Source organism: Peromyscus eremicus, chromosome 2 (genome assembly GCF_949786415.1).
Source record: "Peromyscus eremicus chromosome 2, PerEre_H2_v1, whole genome shotgun sequence".
In the NCBI taxonomy this organism is placed as follows: Eukaryota; Metazoa; Chordata; class Mammalia; order Rodentia; family Cricetidae; genus Peromyscus; species Peromyscus eremicus.
Window position 1 is genome coordinate 131801537 of NC_081417.1, and position 15220 is coordinate 131816756.

At 46.3% G+C, this 15220-nt stretch overlaps 1 protein-coding gene across 3 annotated transcripts; it reads left to right on the top strand.

Annotated features, from left to right (window-relative positions):
- The first annotated feature begins 6696 nt into the window (after positions 1–6696).
- On the top strand, positions 6697–13425 carry Svbp (small vasohibin binding protein). 3 transcript variants are annotated; one of them, XM_059256084.1, is made up of 3 exons: positions 6697–6891; positions 7266–7415; positions 13082–13425. In XM_059256084.1, exons 2-3 carry the CDS (start codon positions 7302–7304, stop codon positions 13166–13168), a joined length of 201 nt encoding a protein of 66 aa, XP_059112067.1. In that variant the 5' UTR covers positions 6697–6891; positions 7266–7301; the 3' UTR covers positions 13169–13425. The 3 variants fall into 3 exon arrangements, with proteins under 3 accessions (XP_059112067.1, XP_059112066.1, XP_059112068.1); XM_059256083.1 differs by lacking the exon at positions 6697–6891 and adding an exon at positions 6976–7171; XM_059256085.1 differs by lacking the exon at positions 6697–6891 and adding an exon at positions 7035–7136.
- Positions 13426–15220: the final 1795 nt, after the last annotated feature.

Consider the following 15220-nt stretch of genomic DNA (forward strand, 5'->3'; position numbering starts at 1 on the left):
GTAGGGTAGCCTCCAACTAAATGAGACTCTAAGTTACAGGAAACTGCTTAAACTCTTAGGCCTTGAGTTTCCTAATTTTAAAATAGGAATGTTTTAAAATTTCACCACCAAAAGGCCCTAAGGAAAGGTCAAATCAAATCAATCAAAATAAATTTTCTTGTTCTCCTACAGCCTTGCCTTCAGTAGACGGTATCAAGTTTTTAACAATTTGATAATGACATTGCATTTCTTAGAATTTGATAGTCCTTCATGCTGATCTGTATTTCTTTGATTATTCATTCATTTGGTCCTTGTCAATGACTTCCTCTGTATTTTGCTGGTTTTTCTCTTTGACACATTTGTCTCTTAATGGCTTGCAAAATTCTTCATACAGTGACCAATTTTTTCCCATGACACAAGTTGCAGGTATTTTCCCCCAGTCAGAGTCAGTTACATTTTAAGTTTGAACTAGTTTGAGTTTTTGAAACTTCTAAGTCAGAAAAAAAAAAAAAGAAAAAAAAAAGGAGGAGAAGGAACGGATCCCAACAGATGTCCTCTTGCCCATCTCCAGCAGTTTAAGAAGACCCCAGGCAGGAAGCATCTATAAATTCGCAGTCTCCCAGTTCAGGACCCAGCAGATGGTGAGGGCAAACTACATGCCTGCTGAAGTATTAATAGCACTGTGATGTTAAGTTAGAGTCTTTAGACAGAGCCACCCATCACTTGTCACTTGCTGTATTTTGGGCTCCTAAGCGGCAGCTAACCATCATCACATTTTAGCCTTTAAGATGTTCTTTGTAAAAAGAAAGATGATTTCTCTACATCATGAGCTTGAGGATTCTGAGAAATTTAAAGAACTAGACAGACTGAGAAAAGAAGGGAACTCACCACATTCGGGATGCAGGGTCTTTGTCCTTTAGTGGCAGAGCTGGAGCCTCCTAGCTGGGAATATCATCTCCCCACAGGCCAGATGATCTGACATCAAGCAAGAATGCCAGGAAGATCCCAAGAGATGGGCCTCGGAAAAGTTCATATTCTAGACTGACGATCAGAGCCTCAAAGCCTCCCTCTGCCCCACAGATGGCCTTCTGGCGGTCCCTACAAACAAACAAGAAACGCCCTGTCTGCCCATCCCTGATAAAGCAGGAGTGTGTAGAAAAGAGGCTCCCCAAAAGCGAGGGAACTGTCTCCTGCCACGGCAAAGAAAGGATGTTTCCCCAATTCTCTTTTCCTCCAGTGCTTGGTGTAACAGTAACATCTGCAATTTGACCCCCTCACTTCTTTTCCTAAAAGCTTGCTTTTCTTTACTTCTCAACCAGCATAGACTAGAAGATTCGAGAATGGAACTGGGGCTCATTACGTAAAGGGAAGTAAGGCAGACTCAGGAAGACAATACTGCTGTTTCCTCCTATATGTGAAGTTTATATTTAGAGGTGTGTGTGTGTGTGTGTGTGTGTGTGTGTGTGTGTGTGTGTGTGTGTAGGTCATGAAAGTAGAAAGGAGACCATGGGAGAGGAGAAAGAAACCATAAAAGGCAGAGGGAGAGCAAAGTAATACAGGCAATATGAAAGCAGAAGGGAGGACCATTGGGGAGGAGGAGGAACAGCAAGAAGGGGTCAGGAATGTGTGAGAAGATACTGGGGGAGGGGGTGAATAAGGAAAAAGTGTAATGACAGATACATATGAAAATGCCTTGAGGAAACCTATCACTCTGTATGCTAACTTAAATTAACTTTAAAAATTAGGTTGGCTTCAAGACACCTGCCAATCAGCCATACTCTTTAACCCACCTCTTTATCTCTAGCTACACCTTGATGTATAGTTTCAGACAAGCAAACTTGCTTCCTGCCCCTCCTGTGTTACACCCTTTCCAACTGGCTTACCTTCACACTGCCCAGGACTGCATTCATAGCAATACAAAACATGCACTTTGACTTTTATAAAGATGTACACGTCGTACAGACTCCCCTCAGTTTCTTTTTCTCAGTCAACACTACTGGGTTTTGAGTCTAGCCAATTTTGGTGGTGAGGGCTGACCTGTCACTCAATTTCAGTGTAGCTGAAACTTGTCAGCAAGCTGTAGGGCCCCAGCAGCTGCTTGCTTACTGTCTGAGACTCTATACAAAGGCTCAGCATCCTGTTTAGCCTGTGGGCATCCCTAGGGTTCCCCATAGGCGGTGATCTAAGGGATTACAGGAGCGGTTCTGAGCCATCTTTACTACATCCTCCTCCAAGAATGGGACCCTACACTCAAGAAACCCTTTTCTTTGCCTGGATATCCTCCTAAAAAGTCTTGCATTGAAGGGTTTGTCTCACACTCTACTTTGGGTGTGGAGTGGTGTTGTAGTAATTAAGACACTAAAATGAGCCGGGCAATGGTGGTGCATGCCTTTAATCTCAGTACTCGGGAGGCAGAGGCAAGCAGATATCTGTGAGTTCGAGGCCAGCCTGGTCTACAAAGTGAGTTCCAGGAAAGGCGCAAAGCTGCACAGAGAAACCCTGTCTCGAAAAACAAAAACAATAACAAAAACAAAAACAAAAAAAGACACTAAAATGTGTCCATCTGGCAGGACTCTGGGTTTCATCTCCAGCACGCGCGCGCGCGCGCACACACACACACACACACACACACACACACACACACCCCCTCCTTACACATTCATCACTTCCAACTCCTCTCTCTCCTAGTTATCTTGAATATATAATAGATTATTATAAATGTACTCACCTTAGAACGCTACAACTTACCTCTTCTGTGTAACTCTATGTTGGAGTCATAACTCAGCTTTTAGCTACGTCCCCTCTCCCAAGTTTTAATTGTTTTGTTTTCAGGCAGCATCTCACTACATAGTCCAGGTTGGCCTCAGACTCGTAATCCTCCTGCACCTGCCTCTTAAGTGATAAGATTATAGCCATTCACAAAATCAGGCCCCACCATACTTCGCTTTAAGGGGTAAATGGACGGAGTTTTGAACTTCCAGCTAAATAAATATGGTTTATTGAGCACCTCCCCAGCCCCCTAGCCACTAGCCTTTTTGTTGTTGTTGTTGCTGTTTTGTTTTTCGAGACAGGGTTTCTTTGTAGTTTTGGCGCCTGTCCTGGATCTCGCTCTGTAGACCAGGCTGGCCTCAAACTCACAGAGATCTGCCTGGTTCTGCCTCTCAAGTGTTGGGATTGAAGGTGTGCTCCACCACCGCTGGGCAACACTAGACTTTTTTCTCTTTCTTTCTCTTTTCTTTCTTTTTTTCTTTCTTTTTTTTTTTTTTTGGAGCTGAGGACTGAACCAGGACCTTGTGCTTGCTAGGCAAGCGCTCTACCACTGAGCTAAATCCCCAACCCAGACACTAGACTTTTTTTTTTTTTTAGATTTATTTATTTATCATAATACAGTGTTCTGTCTGCATGTATGCCTGCAGGCCAGAAGAGGGCACCAGATCTCATTACAGATGGCTGTGAGCCACCATGTGGGTGCTGGGAATTGAACTCAGGACCTCTGGAAGAGCAGCTAGAGCTCTTAACCTCTGAGCTATCTCTCCAGCCCCAAATTAGATTTTTTTTTATAATTTATTTTTTATTTTATGTGCATTGGTGTTTTGTCTGTGTGAGGGTCCTCTGACACTAGACTTTTAAAAGAACATTTCTTGTCTTTTCTCCTTTATTTGAAGCAGAGGCTGCTTGTGTAGCCCAAGCTGGCCTCCAACTTGAGATCCTCCTGAGTTCTGTGTTTACAAACACTTATCCCAGCAGCTGACTCCTGTACTTTCTCCTGGCTGGTGAAGTATAAATAGCCACTGTAGAGATTTCACAAAGTACAGAAAAACTTAAACAAGATGAATATAATCCTTACTAATAAAACAAGATGTATTAACAATCTTGGTGTGTTTTCTCCCATTTTCTTTTTGAAACTGTAAAACAAATACTGTGGATAGACAATATACCTTCTTGGTGGCTTTTTAAAATTTAACATACTAAAGCACGTGTGTGTGTGTGTGTGTGTGTGTGTGTGTGTGTGTGTGTGTGTGCAGAGACCAGAGGTCAATGTCAAGTGTCTTCCTCAATTGAATTCCACCTTATCTTTGGAGACAGAGTCTCTTACTGAACCTGGACCCACCGAATACTTAGGCTGCCTGCTTGTCATGCTCTAGGGATCTGCCTCTCTAAAGAGCATTTTATTATGTCATAAAACTCTCTTCTATGCTATATTAATGGTTGTGTTGAATTTATTATAGCTAGCCTTTCGTCCATCTTTTCTGTTTTTGTTTTAAGACAGGGTCTCTCTATGTATCCCTGGCTTTCCTAGAACTCACTATGTAGACCAGGCTGGCCTCAAACTCACAAAGATCAGCCTACCTCTGCCTCCTGGGTATGAAGATTAAAGGTGTACACCACCATATTTCACTCTTTCATTCATCTTAACTCTGATGATAAGATGGCTTCAGCCCGGCAGTGGTGGTGCACGCCTTTAATCCCAGCACTCGGGAGGCAGAGCAGGCCACCCTGATCTACAGAATGAGTTCCAGGACAGCCAGGGCTACATGGAAAAATCCTGTCTCAGGAAAAAAATTTAAAAAGTGTTGATTGATGCAGTGTTTCCCTCTTATAAATAGTGCTATTTCTGATCATTTACTTAGGACAACTTCTTAAAGGTGAAATTGCTTAAAATGGTTGGAGTCAATTTTTGTGTGTGTGTGTGGGGGGGGGTGTTTTGAGACAGGGTTTCTCTGTGTAGCTTTGCGCCTTTCCTGGATCTCACTCTGTAGACCAGGCTGGCCTCGAACTCACAGAGATCTGCCTGCCTCTGTCTCCCAAGTGCTGGGTTTAAAGGTGTGTGCCACCACCACCCAGCTGGAGTCAATTCTTTTTTTTTTTTTTTTTTTTTTTTTTGGTTTTTCGAGACAGGGTTTCTCTGTGTAGTTTTGTGCCTTTTCCTGGAACTCACTTGGTAGCCCAGGCTGGCCTCGAACTCACAGAGATCCACCTGGCTCTGCCTCCCGAGTGCTGGGATTAAAGGTGTGCGCCACCACCGCCCGGCCTGGTGTCAATTCTTAAAACTGGGGTAAAAACATTTTACCATTTTACTTTTTTGCTCCCCTCTGGTGTTGGGGATTGAACTTACAGTCTTACACACCCTGTGGCAGTGCTCTACCAATGAGCTACATCCCCAACCCTCTTCTTACATTTTTAAGACAAAGTCTGAGTAAGTTGCCCTAGGCTGATCTTGAATTCACTCTATAGTAGCTCAAGCTGGCATTTAACTTGTAACTCTCCTGCCTCAGCTTTTCCAGTAGCTGGGATCAGAGGCACAGCATTTCAGTCATTTAAAGTCTATATACAAAAGTATTAACATTGCTATGCACCAAATCTCTAGAATTTTGTCTTGCAAAATGAACTTTATATCCACAGAATAATAACTCTCCTTTCCACTCCCAACCCCAGGTCCTGGCAGCACTCTCCCCCACACACACCCCTGGCACCCACTCCCCTCCCACCTTCCACCCCCTGCCAACCCATGGCAGTCACTCTCTCCTTTAGCCCTTGGCAGGCACTCCGCCCCCCTTCCCCAGCTCCTGGTACTTTGTTGCTTAGAGTTTGACTAGAATTGACACCTTGTATAAAAGGAAGCATACAGTAACGTGTGTGTGAGCACTCATGTGATTTTGCCTGTTTTTAAGGTTTTGCGATCTGATGCAGAATTGGCCTCCCAAGAGAATGTAACAACTCACACTTAGACTGAAAGTACCTGAGTATCCATGTAGGCTCCCCACTGGATGCTTAATTATGTAGACCTGGGAGGTCTGGAATTTGCTAGGTATACCAGGCTGGCCTCAAATACACAGAGATCCGTTTGCCTCTGCCTTTAGAGTGCTGGGATTAAGTATGCACCATCTTGCACAGAAATTCTTACCACTTTGACAGAGGAACAAAGAAGCAGGTCTGAATGTGTCTACAGAGGTCATTGTCCTCTGACTCCTGGTTAAAATACTTGCTTTAGCACTTACTAGACCTTGGACAAACCACTTAACTTGTCAATCCCTGTTCCTGTATAGAATGTGCATACTAGCTTATTGGTACACGTCTGTATAATGCATCCTTATTGTGAGGACTAAGGACTCAATCATGTATTCTAAGAATAGTGCCTGGAATATAGGAAGACCCAAAGAGAAGCAGCTATTGTTATTTCTCTGCCTCCTCCTCCTCTCTCTCTCCTCCTCCACCTTCCCTTCTTTAGTCAATTCTTGCTAATATAACAATGAAAACAATAGCTAGAAATTGTATTTTACACCCCGTTGATTATCCGTGTCTATGTCTCCCCAGTGCTGGGATTAAAGGTGTACACTACCAGGCCTGACTTGTCTTGTATTTAAAATGTTTGTTTGTTTGTTTGTTTGTTTTTAAAGCACCATGGCAAACAGGATCCTATTTGATCCTTGTTATAGACCTGTAAATCAGGAAGGAAGCAATCAGCCATCCTGACTTTTGGATTTAGAACTTGATGCTCAGAATTCCAGTGCTAACCAGTTCCAATCCCAGGAATCACATTTCGCCCTTCAAAGCTTCACAGTTGTCCCAGAAACTAGAAGCCGGGAAAAGCTTTGGTTACTCGTAAGAACGGCCCTGTCACAGGCCCCGCCCCTCCCGCTCTAGGTCCCGCCCTCTAGCCACAGACCCCACCCTACCCGCCTCCGACTCCGCCCCTCCCGGTCCGGCCACGCCCAGGAGAGCTCTCTGCGCGCGCGCAGTGGCTCCTGCGGGAGGGACACCTTAGGCCGCGGCCCCGCCCTCCCCGGCGCGGCCCGCCCAGTTCAAGGGCAGCAGGGCTGGGTGCTCCCGTCCCGCCGAAGGGGAAGGCGAGGGTGAACCCCGCGTGGGGGCTGGTCTGCGACGTGGCGGAGGCCCGGAGCCCCAGGCGGGGTAGGGAAGGGCGCGGACCCCCGAGCCGCCATCTTGCTGCGGAGGGGCCGGGAGGGCGGGGCTGGCTGAGGGCGCTGCCGCGAACCGAGTGGCTTACCCCTCGGCCTCAGAGACCTGGCCGTGGCGCACGCCCCCGGGTTGGAGCTGCTTTCTCGGGCCTTCTCATCTGCTGCTCACCCGGAGTTGGTAGGGAAAGGCCCAGGAAATGACTGCTGTCCCATTGTGCAGGAAACTGAGACTCAGAAGTAAGGAGGAGACTGGACTAGGAACGCACAGCGAGGTGCTGGCAGTGGGACTCCAGGGCACCCTGCCTCCCTGCCAAGCTAGGGAGTTGGGAGAAAGACTAGCAAGCCGTTCTCTTTTTGTACCATCAGGTCAGAGCTGACCAAGAAGCATTCAGAAGCCAAGCCATGGATCCACCTGGCCGGAAAGAAAAATCCAAAGTTAAAGAACCTGCCTTCAGAGTGGAGAAGGCTAAGCAGAAATCTGCGCAGCAGGAGCTGAAGCAAAGACAAAGAGCAGAGGTGGGTCTCAGGAGGGGGCTCTGTGTGCCCGAGTCCGTTGGAGAAGGTGCTGGAAGAACACACAGCAGAGAAAACTTTACGGGGGGTCCCTGCTTGTCTCCGAGCAGGACATTTCGGGGAAGAGAGGCCATCAAGGTCCAGAATGGTGGCGTGGAAGCCAAGAGTCACACGCCAAGTTAGTGTCAGAATCCCAACCTGTCCCAGGTCTCTAGATGACACTTGGCACAGAGCTTTTGTCCTAGGGATCTGAGGGATGCATGAAAAGAGAAAAAGCAGCCGTGGATGAGGGAGGGACCAGAGCGGGGAGGAGACTGAATAAATAAATGAATGAGAATTCACCAAGTGCCAGTGTGCCCTGTGACCCAGTTACACGTGTGCATCTGGTGCAGAAAGTAGCTAGTTGGTGGGTGAGATGGTACAGGTGCCTGCTGCGGTAGCCTGACTGCCTGAGCCTGCTCCTCAGAATCCATAGATAGGTGGAAGAAGAGAAGGACTACACAGAGCTGTCCTCCTCTGGCCTCCACACTTGTGGCATGCACGTCCACACAGACACACACACCAACAACAGTTTTTAAGTGTCTGCTCACAGCCAGGTAAAGGCCCAAGCTTTGAGCCCACCCACCGGTGTGTTCCTTTGTTCTCTCCACACTCAATCATTTTAAGAATAAAAAGCTTTAAAATATTTACATGGCTAATGAACCACATCCAGACATGAGTATTGTCATATTTAGTATCAGGAATAAGCTTGCTGGTCTTTTCTGCGCCTTTGTTGTGTGAGTTTTTGAGAAATTTTAAAGTACAGCTTTCTCAGATTGGTAGTGGTTGGTGGTATTGAAATTTCCCATAATTTTCTTAAGATAATAAAGTCACATAAATTTGATGTCCCCTTTGACTATTTCTTGTCTTACACCTTTTCTCCCTCTCCATGAGTAAGCTTTTTTTTTTTTTTTTTTTTTTTTTTTTTTTTTTTTTTTTTTTTTTTAAGAGAGGGTTTCTCTGTATAGCCTTGGCTGTCCTGGAACTCGCTCTGTATACCAGGCTGCCCTTGAACTCAGAGATCCATCCTGCCTCCTGAGTGCTGGGATTAAAGGTGTGAGCCACCACCACCAGGAGCCCCCTTTTTTTAAAGATGCATTTTCATTCAGATAGGTGAATATATTATCTGTGCATTTGCATTTTGTTTGCATGACATTTTAGAGATATTTATGTTACTCTTAAGAATCTGTTTTCTTTGTTCTTTATAGTGTCTACTTTATAAACCTTTTTAAAAAGATTTATTTTTAATTATGTGTGTTGCGGGTATGTGAACATGAGTTCAGGTGCCCATGGAGGCCTTAAGAGTGCATCAGATACCCTGGAGTTGCAGTTACAGGTGGTTATGAGCCACCTGCTGGGAATCGAACCCGGGTCCTCTGGAAGTGCAGCAAGGGCTCTTAACCACGGAGCCCTTCTTCACCACTGAACGACCTTATTCAGCGTACTCACCCATTCTTCCTGGAGTGGGTGTTGTAATAATTTACAGTTTTGCTTTTTGCAAACATTTGTGGAGAAAAAAAAAAACCTTTTAGGTGCTTCCTTGGCATCTGTGCCAGAATTCCTGTCAGGTATTTGACTAGAGCAATTGCCAGGTGCCATTTCATTTCCCTAGATGTTGCCAAATAACTTTCAGAGGGCTTCCTCAAGCTTGCACCCGTTGATAGCGTGAGACACTTCCTGCTCCATTTGGTCTGGCAGTTGATATTGTTAAACTTTGTTTACTGCATCCATTTATTAAACAATATCCAGCTGATGCACCAGTGTATGGGCTTGAGTGAGACACATGGTCAAGACAGAGAACAGTTCCTGCCTTCGTAGAGTGCACATTCCAGTAATCATGATAAACTTGGGAGCACCCCAGAGTCTCCCTGTGGGCTAAGGCAGACCGTTTGAAAGCTGTGGTCCTCCATTCCACAAATAAATGTGTCCTTTCTTTACCCCAATCCAAGATGGTCTTAATTGCTTTGTGTTTTAGCGGACAGAAACAGCCCTGCAAACCGCTCTGTGCACATTGAAAGACAGATGTGGAGGGCATTGTTCCTTCCTGTCCTTCCTGGCATCTACTTGTCTGGCTTCCACTCTTCCATTCTTCCCATGTGATCTTGGAAAAGATACTTTTGAACATCACTTCCTTGATGCCTCTTTGGTAAAATGAGGGTGGTGGTATCTACCTCACAGTATTATAAGGAATAGAAATTACATGTGGAAAGCACCTAGCACAGTGCCTGGCACACGGAAGGTGTTTGATCACCAGCAGTGATCACGATCTGGAGTCACCATTCTTCCAAGCAGCCGATGTGCTCTTACCATGTGGACTTGAGGGACCAGCTGGTTGTGTCCAGATTCGCTTGCTGAGGTGTCAGATTGGATGTGCACGCTAGCAGCATCTGGCACCTGTTACTGCTACTATATCTGCCCGAGCCAGGCCTGCACATGTGTGAGCAAAACACTGAGTCAGGTGTTACTGCTTCCCACTTACCCTTTGTGAGTCCTGGAATAAGAAGTGTGCCCGGAGTCCAGCCATCAGTAAGGGCAGGCCTGTGGTCAGAACAGTGCTTCCCACTTCATTGCCTCTTGTTTTTGTTTGTGGTATTGGGACTTGAACCCAGGGTCTGTATGTGTCTGCTCTACCACTGAGCTATACCCCCAGCCCCAGTCCGCCATTTGCTTCCCCAACAGCTGTCTTGCTATTTTGTCTGTGTTCCCTGGGAGGGAATGGAATCTTTCATAGGAATGTGTCAGCACCCTCCTCAGGAGGAAGGAATACAGATGCCATATTCCAGAAAGGCATGGAGGAGAGCTAAGAGGCATGCGTGGGGATGGAGGCTCATTCGGCAGCTGAAGCAGCATATCACACTGCTATGATCCTTTCCCTCTAGACCGAAAGTCTCACTCTTGGCTCAGACACCCTGGACATTTTTTTTTTTTTTTTGGTTTTTTGAGACAGGGTTTCTCTGTGTAGCTTTGCACCTTTCCTGGAACTCACTCTGTAGACTAGGCTGGCCCCGAACTCACAGAGATCCGCCTGCCTCTGCCTCCCGAGTGCTGGGATTAAAGGCATGCCCCACCACTGCCCAGCCACCCTGGACATTTTAAATCTCTCTGTGCCCTGCTTACTTCCCCCTTTCTCCTACCATTCTGCCTCTTTGACTGGGAGGTCTCCAGAATGCTATTTAATATCCCTATCAGTCCCAGAACAGAAAGTAATATACAGATCACAAAGGCTGGCAGGTATCAAACTTACAAAACAGAGACTTTTCCACTTTAAAATATAAAGTACATGCGTAATCATATGTGGTTTAAAGAAGACTAAACACCCTCATATCCACCACTCAGCTTAAGAAACTGAACTTGAAGCCAAGCCCAGTGGCACACCGGTAGTCCCAGCATTTGGGAGAGTGAGGTGGATCAATAAGTACATGAGTTCAAGACCACCCTGAGTGACATAGGGAGGCCTTGTCTCAAGAAGAAAAAAAGGAAAGGGGAGAAGGGATAGACCAGTAACTTGGAAACTCCAGTGCCCACTTCTGGTCATGTGCCTGTTCACATAAGCCGCTTTGTTTAATTTTATGCTAATCATTCCTTTGTTGTTCTAGAACTCACTACTTCTATAATATGTACTCTTAAAATAGTATTTCCATAACAATAAGTCTCTTCACATATTTCTGAATTTTTAGTCATGTGCCACTGTGTCTGGCTTCAAGTTTTTTGGTTTGAGACAGTATCTGTCTACATAGCCCTGACTGGCCTGAAACTCTTTATGTAGACCAGACTGGCCTTGAACTCACAGAGATCTGCCTGCCTCTGCCTCCAGAGTGCTGTAATTAAAAACAGGAGTCACCACACCCAGCCCTTTTTTCTTTTCTTTTTTTTAAGATTTATTTTTTAACCATTATTTATGTATATGTGTGTGTGTGTGTGTGTGTGTGTGTGTGTGTGTGTGTGTGTATTCCTGGAGTATGGGTATTGGGACATGAACCCCAGTCCCATGGTTAAAGCAGCAATGCTCTAACTACTGAGCCATCCCAAGTTCTATCCCTCTTTTGCCTCTCAGATTGTTTTATTTTGGTGAGACATGGTCTCTATTATATAGCACTAGCTGTTCTGGAACTTGCTATGTGGACCAGACTGGCCTCAAACTCACAGAGTACCACCTACCTCTGCCTCCCAGGTGCCTCTCAGATACTTTTATTTCTATGAGTATTTTGCCTGCAAGTATATCTGTGGACCATGTAAGTGTGTGATGCCCATGGAGGTCAGATGAGGGCTTAGGATCCCCTGGAACTGAAGTTTGTAGTTGGAGTTTTCTCCAGTCCCACCTGGGCCCACAGCCGCTCAGACCCAAGTAAAAACACAGAGGCTTATGTTACTTATAAACTGTATGGCCATGGCAGGCTTCTTGCTATCTAGTTCTTATATCTTTTTTTTTTAAATTTATTTATTTACTATGTATACAGTGTTCTACCTGCATGTATGCCTGCAGGTCAGAAGAGGGCACCAGATCTCATTATAGATGGTTGTGAGGCACCATGTGGTTGCTGGGAATTGAACTCAGGACCTCTGGAAGAGCAGCTATTGCCCTTAACCACTGAGCCATCTCTCCAGCCCCTAGTTCTTATATCTTAAATTAACCCATTTTTATAAATGTATACCTTGCCACGTGGCTTGTGGCTTACCAGTATTTTACATCTTGCTTCTCATGGCAGCGGCTACTGGCAGCATCTCCTGACTCAGCCTTCCACTTGCCAGAATTCTCTCTCTTTGTCCTGCCTATACTATACTTCCTGCCTGGCTACTGGCCAATCAGCATTTTATTTATCAATCAATCAGAGCAACACATTGACAGCATACAGAAAGACATCCCCAGCAGAAGTTAGACAGTTGTGAGCTGCCATGTGGGTGCTGGGGACGAAACCCAGACCCTCTGCCAGAGTAACAAGTGCTCTTAACCATTGAGCCATCTCTCTGGCCCCAAGTTCTGTTTCTTAAATTGGTGGTGGACACTCTATTCTGTGACTGGCTCTTTCCTGGACATTTTTTTCCTTACTACATTTATGTATGTGTCATGGAGCATATGTAGAGGTCAGAGGACAACTTCTACCATCAAGCTTGGAATGTTTTCAAGATTTCCTCTAGTACATGACCTGTACTAGGCCACGTACCCACTGCTGCCTCCTCCCTAGACTTCTACAAATGCCTCCTAAGTAGGTGATAATTCCTACTTCCACCCCCGGCACACACACACACACACACACACACACACACCGGCCCCCAGTTGGCCTCCAGTCATCTTTTCCTGAATACTCCTGTCTGCTCTCTAGAGCCTGCAGGTAAAGGACTAGACTCCTTGGCCTGGCATTTAAGGCCCTGACTTTCTTTCTCCAGCTCCCCGGCTCCCCCGCATACACTTGAAGTTTCCAGAACTGACCCTGTGCTGTTCCCTCAGACTTGTTAGGTCCCGTCTGCAAAGGACCAAGCCCCTTGCCTCACTGCTGCCCGCTTCATCCCCCAGCGGAAGCTGCCGTCCTGTCCTGGTCCCTGCCTCCCAGCTGCTCATCCTGGTGAAATTCCAGCATTTTCAGCTTCCTCCCCGCTTCCATTGCTAATGTATCTGTCTGTTCTCCATTCAGATCTACGCTCTCAACAGAGTCATGACAGAGCTGGAGCAGCAGCAGTTTGATGAGTTCTGTAAGCAAATGCAGCCACCTGGGGAGTGAGCCAGCCCCATCCTAGTCAGAGCACCTGGAGCCTCACAGAACTGACCAAGACTTGTGGAGACCTCTGCACTCAACTTCCTGTAGGTAACTTCCACCACACTGGTTCCTCCTCTCAGAACTGGCCCAGTGCTTGCTGGGTAGACTTTTCATCTGGGACAGCAGATTTTTTAAAAGGCCTTTTTTCTACTGTGTGAGAAAAATCATTGTTTCTAGTGAAACTGTGTGTCTTCCCTAAAAAGAATAAAATACAAAATGTTCATTTGTTCTTACTTTAGGGTGGGAATGCCTGCTCAAGGAAAGTGGGATAAAGAATGGGGTAGGTGAGGGCTGGAGGGATGGCTCAGTGGTGAGAGCACTGACTGCTCTGGTGGAGGACCCAGGTTCTGTTCCCAACACCCACATCCAACACTTCACACACCTGTAACTCCGGCTCCAGGGCATCCAACATCTTTTTCTGGACTCTGTGAGCACCTCACTCCCACATATGCCCACAAAGACATACATAGTTAAAAATAAAATAGGTCTTAAACAAACAAACAAACAGGGCATACTAGCACATACCTTTAATCCCAGCACACAGGAGGCAGAGACAAGCAGATACCTGTGAGTTTGAGGTCAACCTGTTCTACAGAGCAAGTCCCAGGCTAGCCAAAGCTACATAGTGAGACCCTGTCTCTCACACACACATACACACACACACACACACACACACACACACACACACACACACAGAGTGGGATCCAGTGTCCATGGGAACAGAGGAAGTGCTTTGCCTTGGGAATAAGGACAGCTCATTATTTTTCTCAAGGGGAAAGAATGCAGGAGTTGGTGGATTTGGTAAGTGTGGAAGTTCTTTGCAGAGTAAGAAGCAGGGTGAGGAGAGTGAAAAGGGGAGGTGATGGAGGCTTGAGGAGAGAGGGTGTGAAACAGTAGTCTAGTTCCACAGAGTGAAAACAGACCTGCAGGGACACGGGACGACAGCCGGGCAGCAGTAAGGCTTCACTGGGGATGAGCAGACCTAGACTCCAAGCTGCACTGGCCATGCTGTGTTCTCAGCCCTGCTTGAGTGAGGCGCAGGAGACGGGGAGTTGCAATAAAGTGAACCAGGGCTTTGCTCAGCTAACGTGGAAGCAAAGAAAGGCAGGGAGGAGCGCATTCCCAGTGCGTGGATTATAACCACGGGCCTGGCTCTACGCTGTGTGAAAAAGTAAATGAGCCAGACGTGGTTCACACACCTGATCCCAGCACTGGGGAGGCTGAGGCAGGAGGATCAGGAGTTTGAGGCCAGCCTGGGCTACATAGTGAGACTCTGACTCCGAGTGAATGAGAACTGGAGAGGATAAGGGACTTTGGAAGGGTCTGAGGCTCACGAGTTAGAGTTTCTACTATTGTTGAAGCTGAGCCTCTAGAAGTGTCCTGGAGGGATGATTAGAGAATAGAATGCCGGGGGCTGGAGAGATGGCTCAGAGGTTAAGAGCACTGCCTGTTCTTCCAGAGGTCCTGAGTTCAATTCCCAGCAACCACATGGTGCCTCACAACCATCTATAATGAGATCTGGTGCCCTCTTCTGGCGTGCAGGCATGCATGCAGATAGAACACTGTATACATAATAAATAAATCTTTAAAAAAAAAAAAAAGGCGTGAGAATAGAATGCCAGAAACAGACCCGAGAGCGGCTACTCTTACTGGTAATGACAGAGCCCAGGGGATTACTCCAGAAGGCTGGAGTAGGACAGAGGACTAGATCTTTGGGGTTTGCTGGAGGACTGGGAAGGCAGAGTATGGGACAGTCATCTTGAGAAGTGCCCATGTCAGGATTTGTTGAGTGACCTTGGGCAAGTCATTTGGCTGCTTGGTGCCTCAGTCTTCATGTCTTAAGAAGGAACGTTAGTATTTCTGCTTCACTTGAATTCAGTAAGATGGAAAGCACCACATCTGGAGTACACCTGTGCTCAGGAAACAGCACAGCTGGGAGTTAACTCAGACCCGAGTCCCTAGTAAACCTTAAAAGGTGCTCTTACTCTTTAATTAGTGAAAAATTAAAAACTGTGG

What these genes read in the sequence shown, in the direction of transcription:
- Svbp (XM_059256083.1), top strand. Translation starts at nt 7,097, where the DNA reads ATGACTGCTGTCCCATTGTGCAGGAAACTGAGACTCAGAAGTAAGGAG. An exon ending in GACTAGGAACGCACAGCGAG is followed by an intron (nt 7,172 to 7,265) that starts GTGCTGGCAGTG and finishes TTGTACCATCAG; the next exon opens with GTCAGAGCTGACCAAGAAGC. An exon ending in AGCAAAGACAAAGAGCAGAG is followed by an intron (nt 7,416 to 13,081) that starts GTGGGTCTCAGG and finishes TTCTCCATTCAG; the next exon opens with ATCTACGCTCTCAACAGAGT.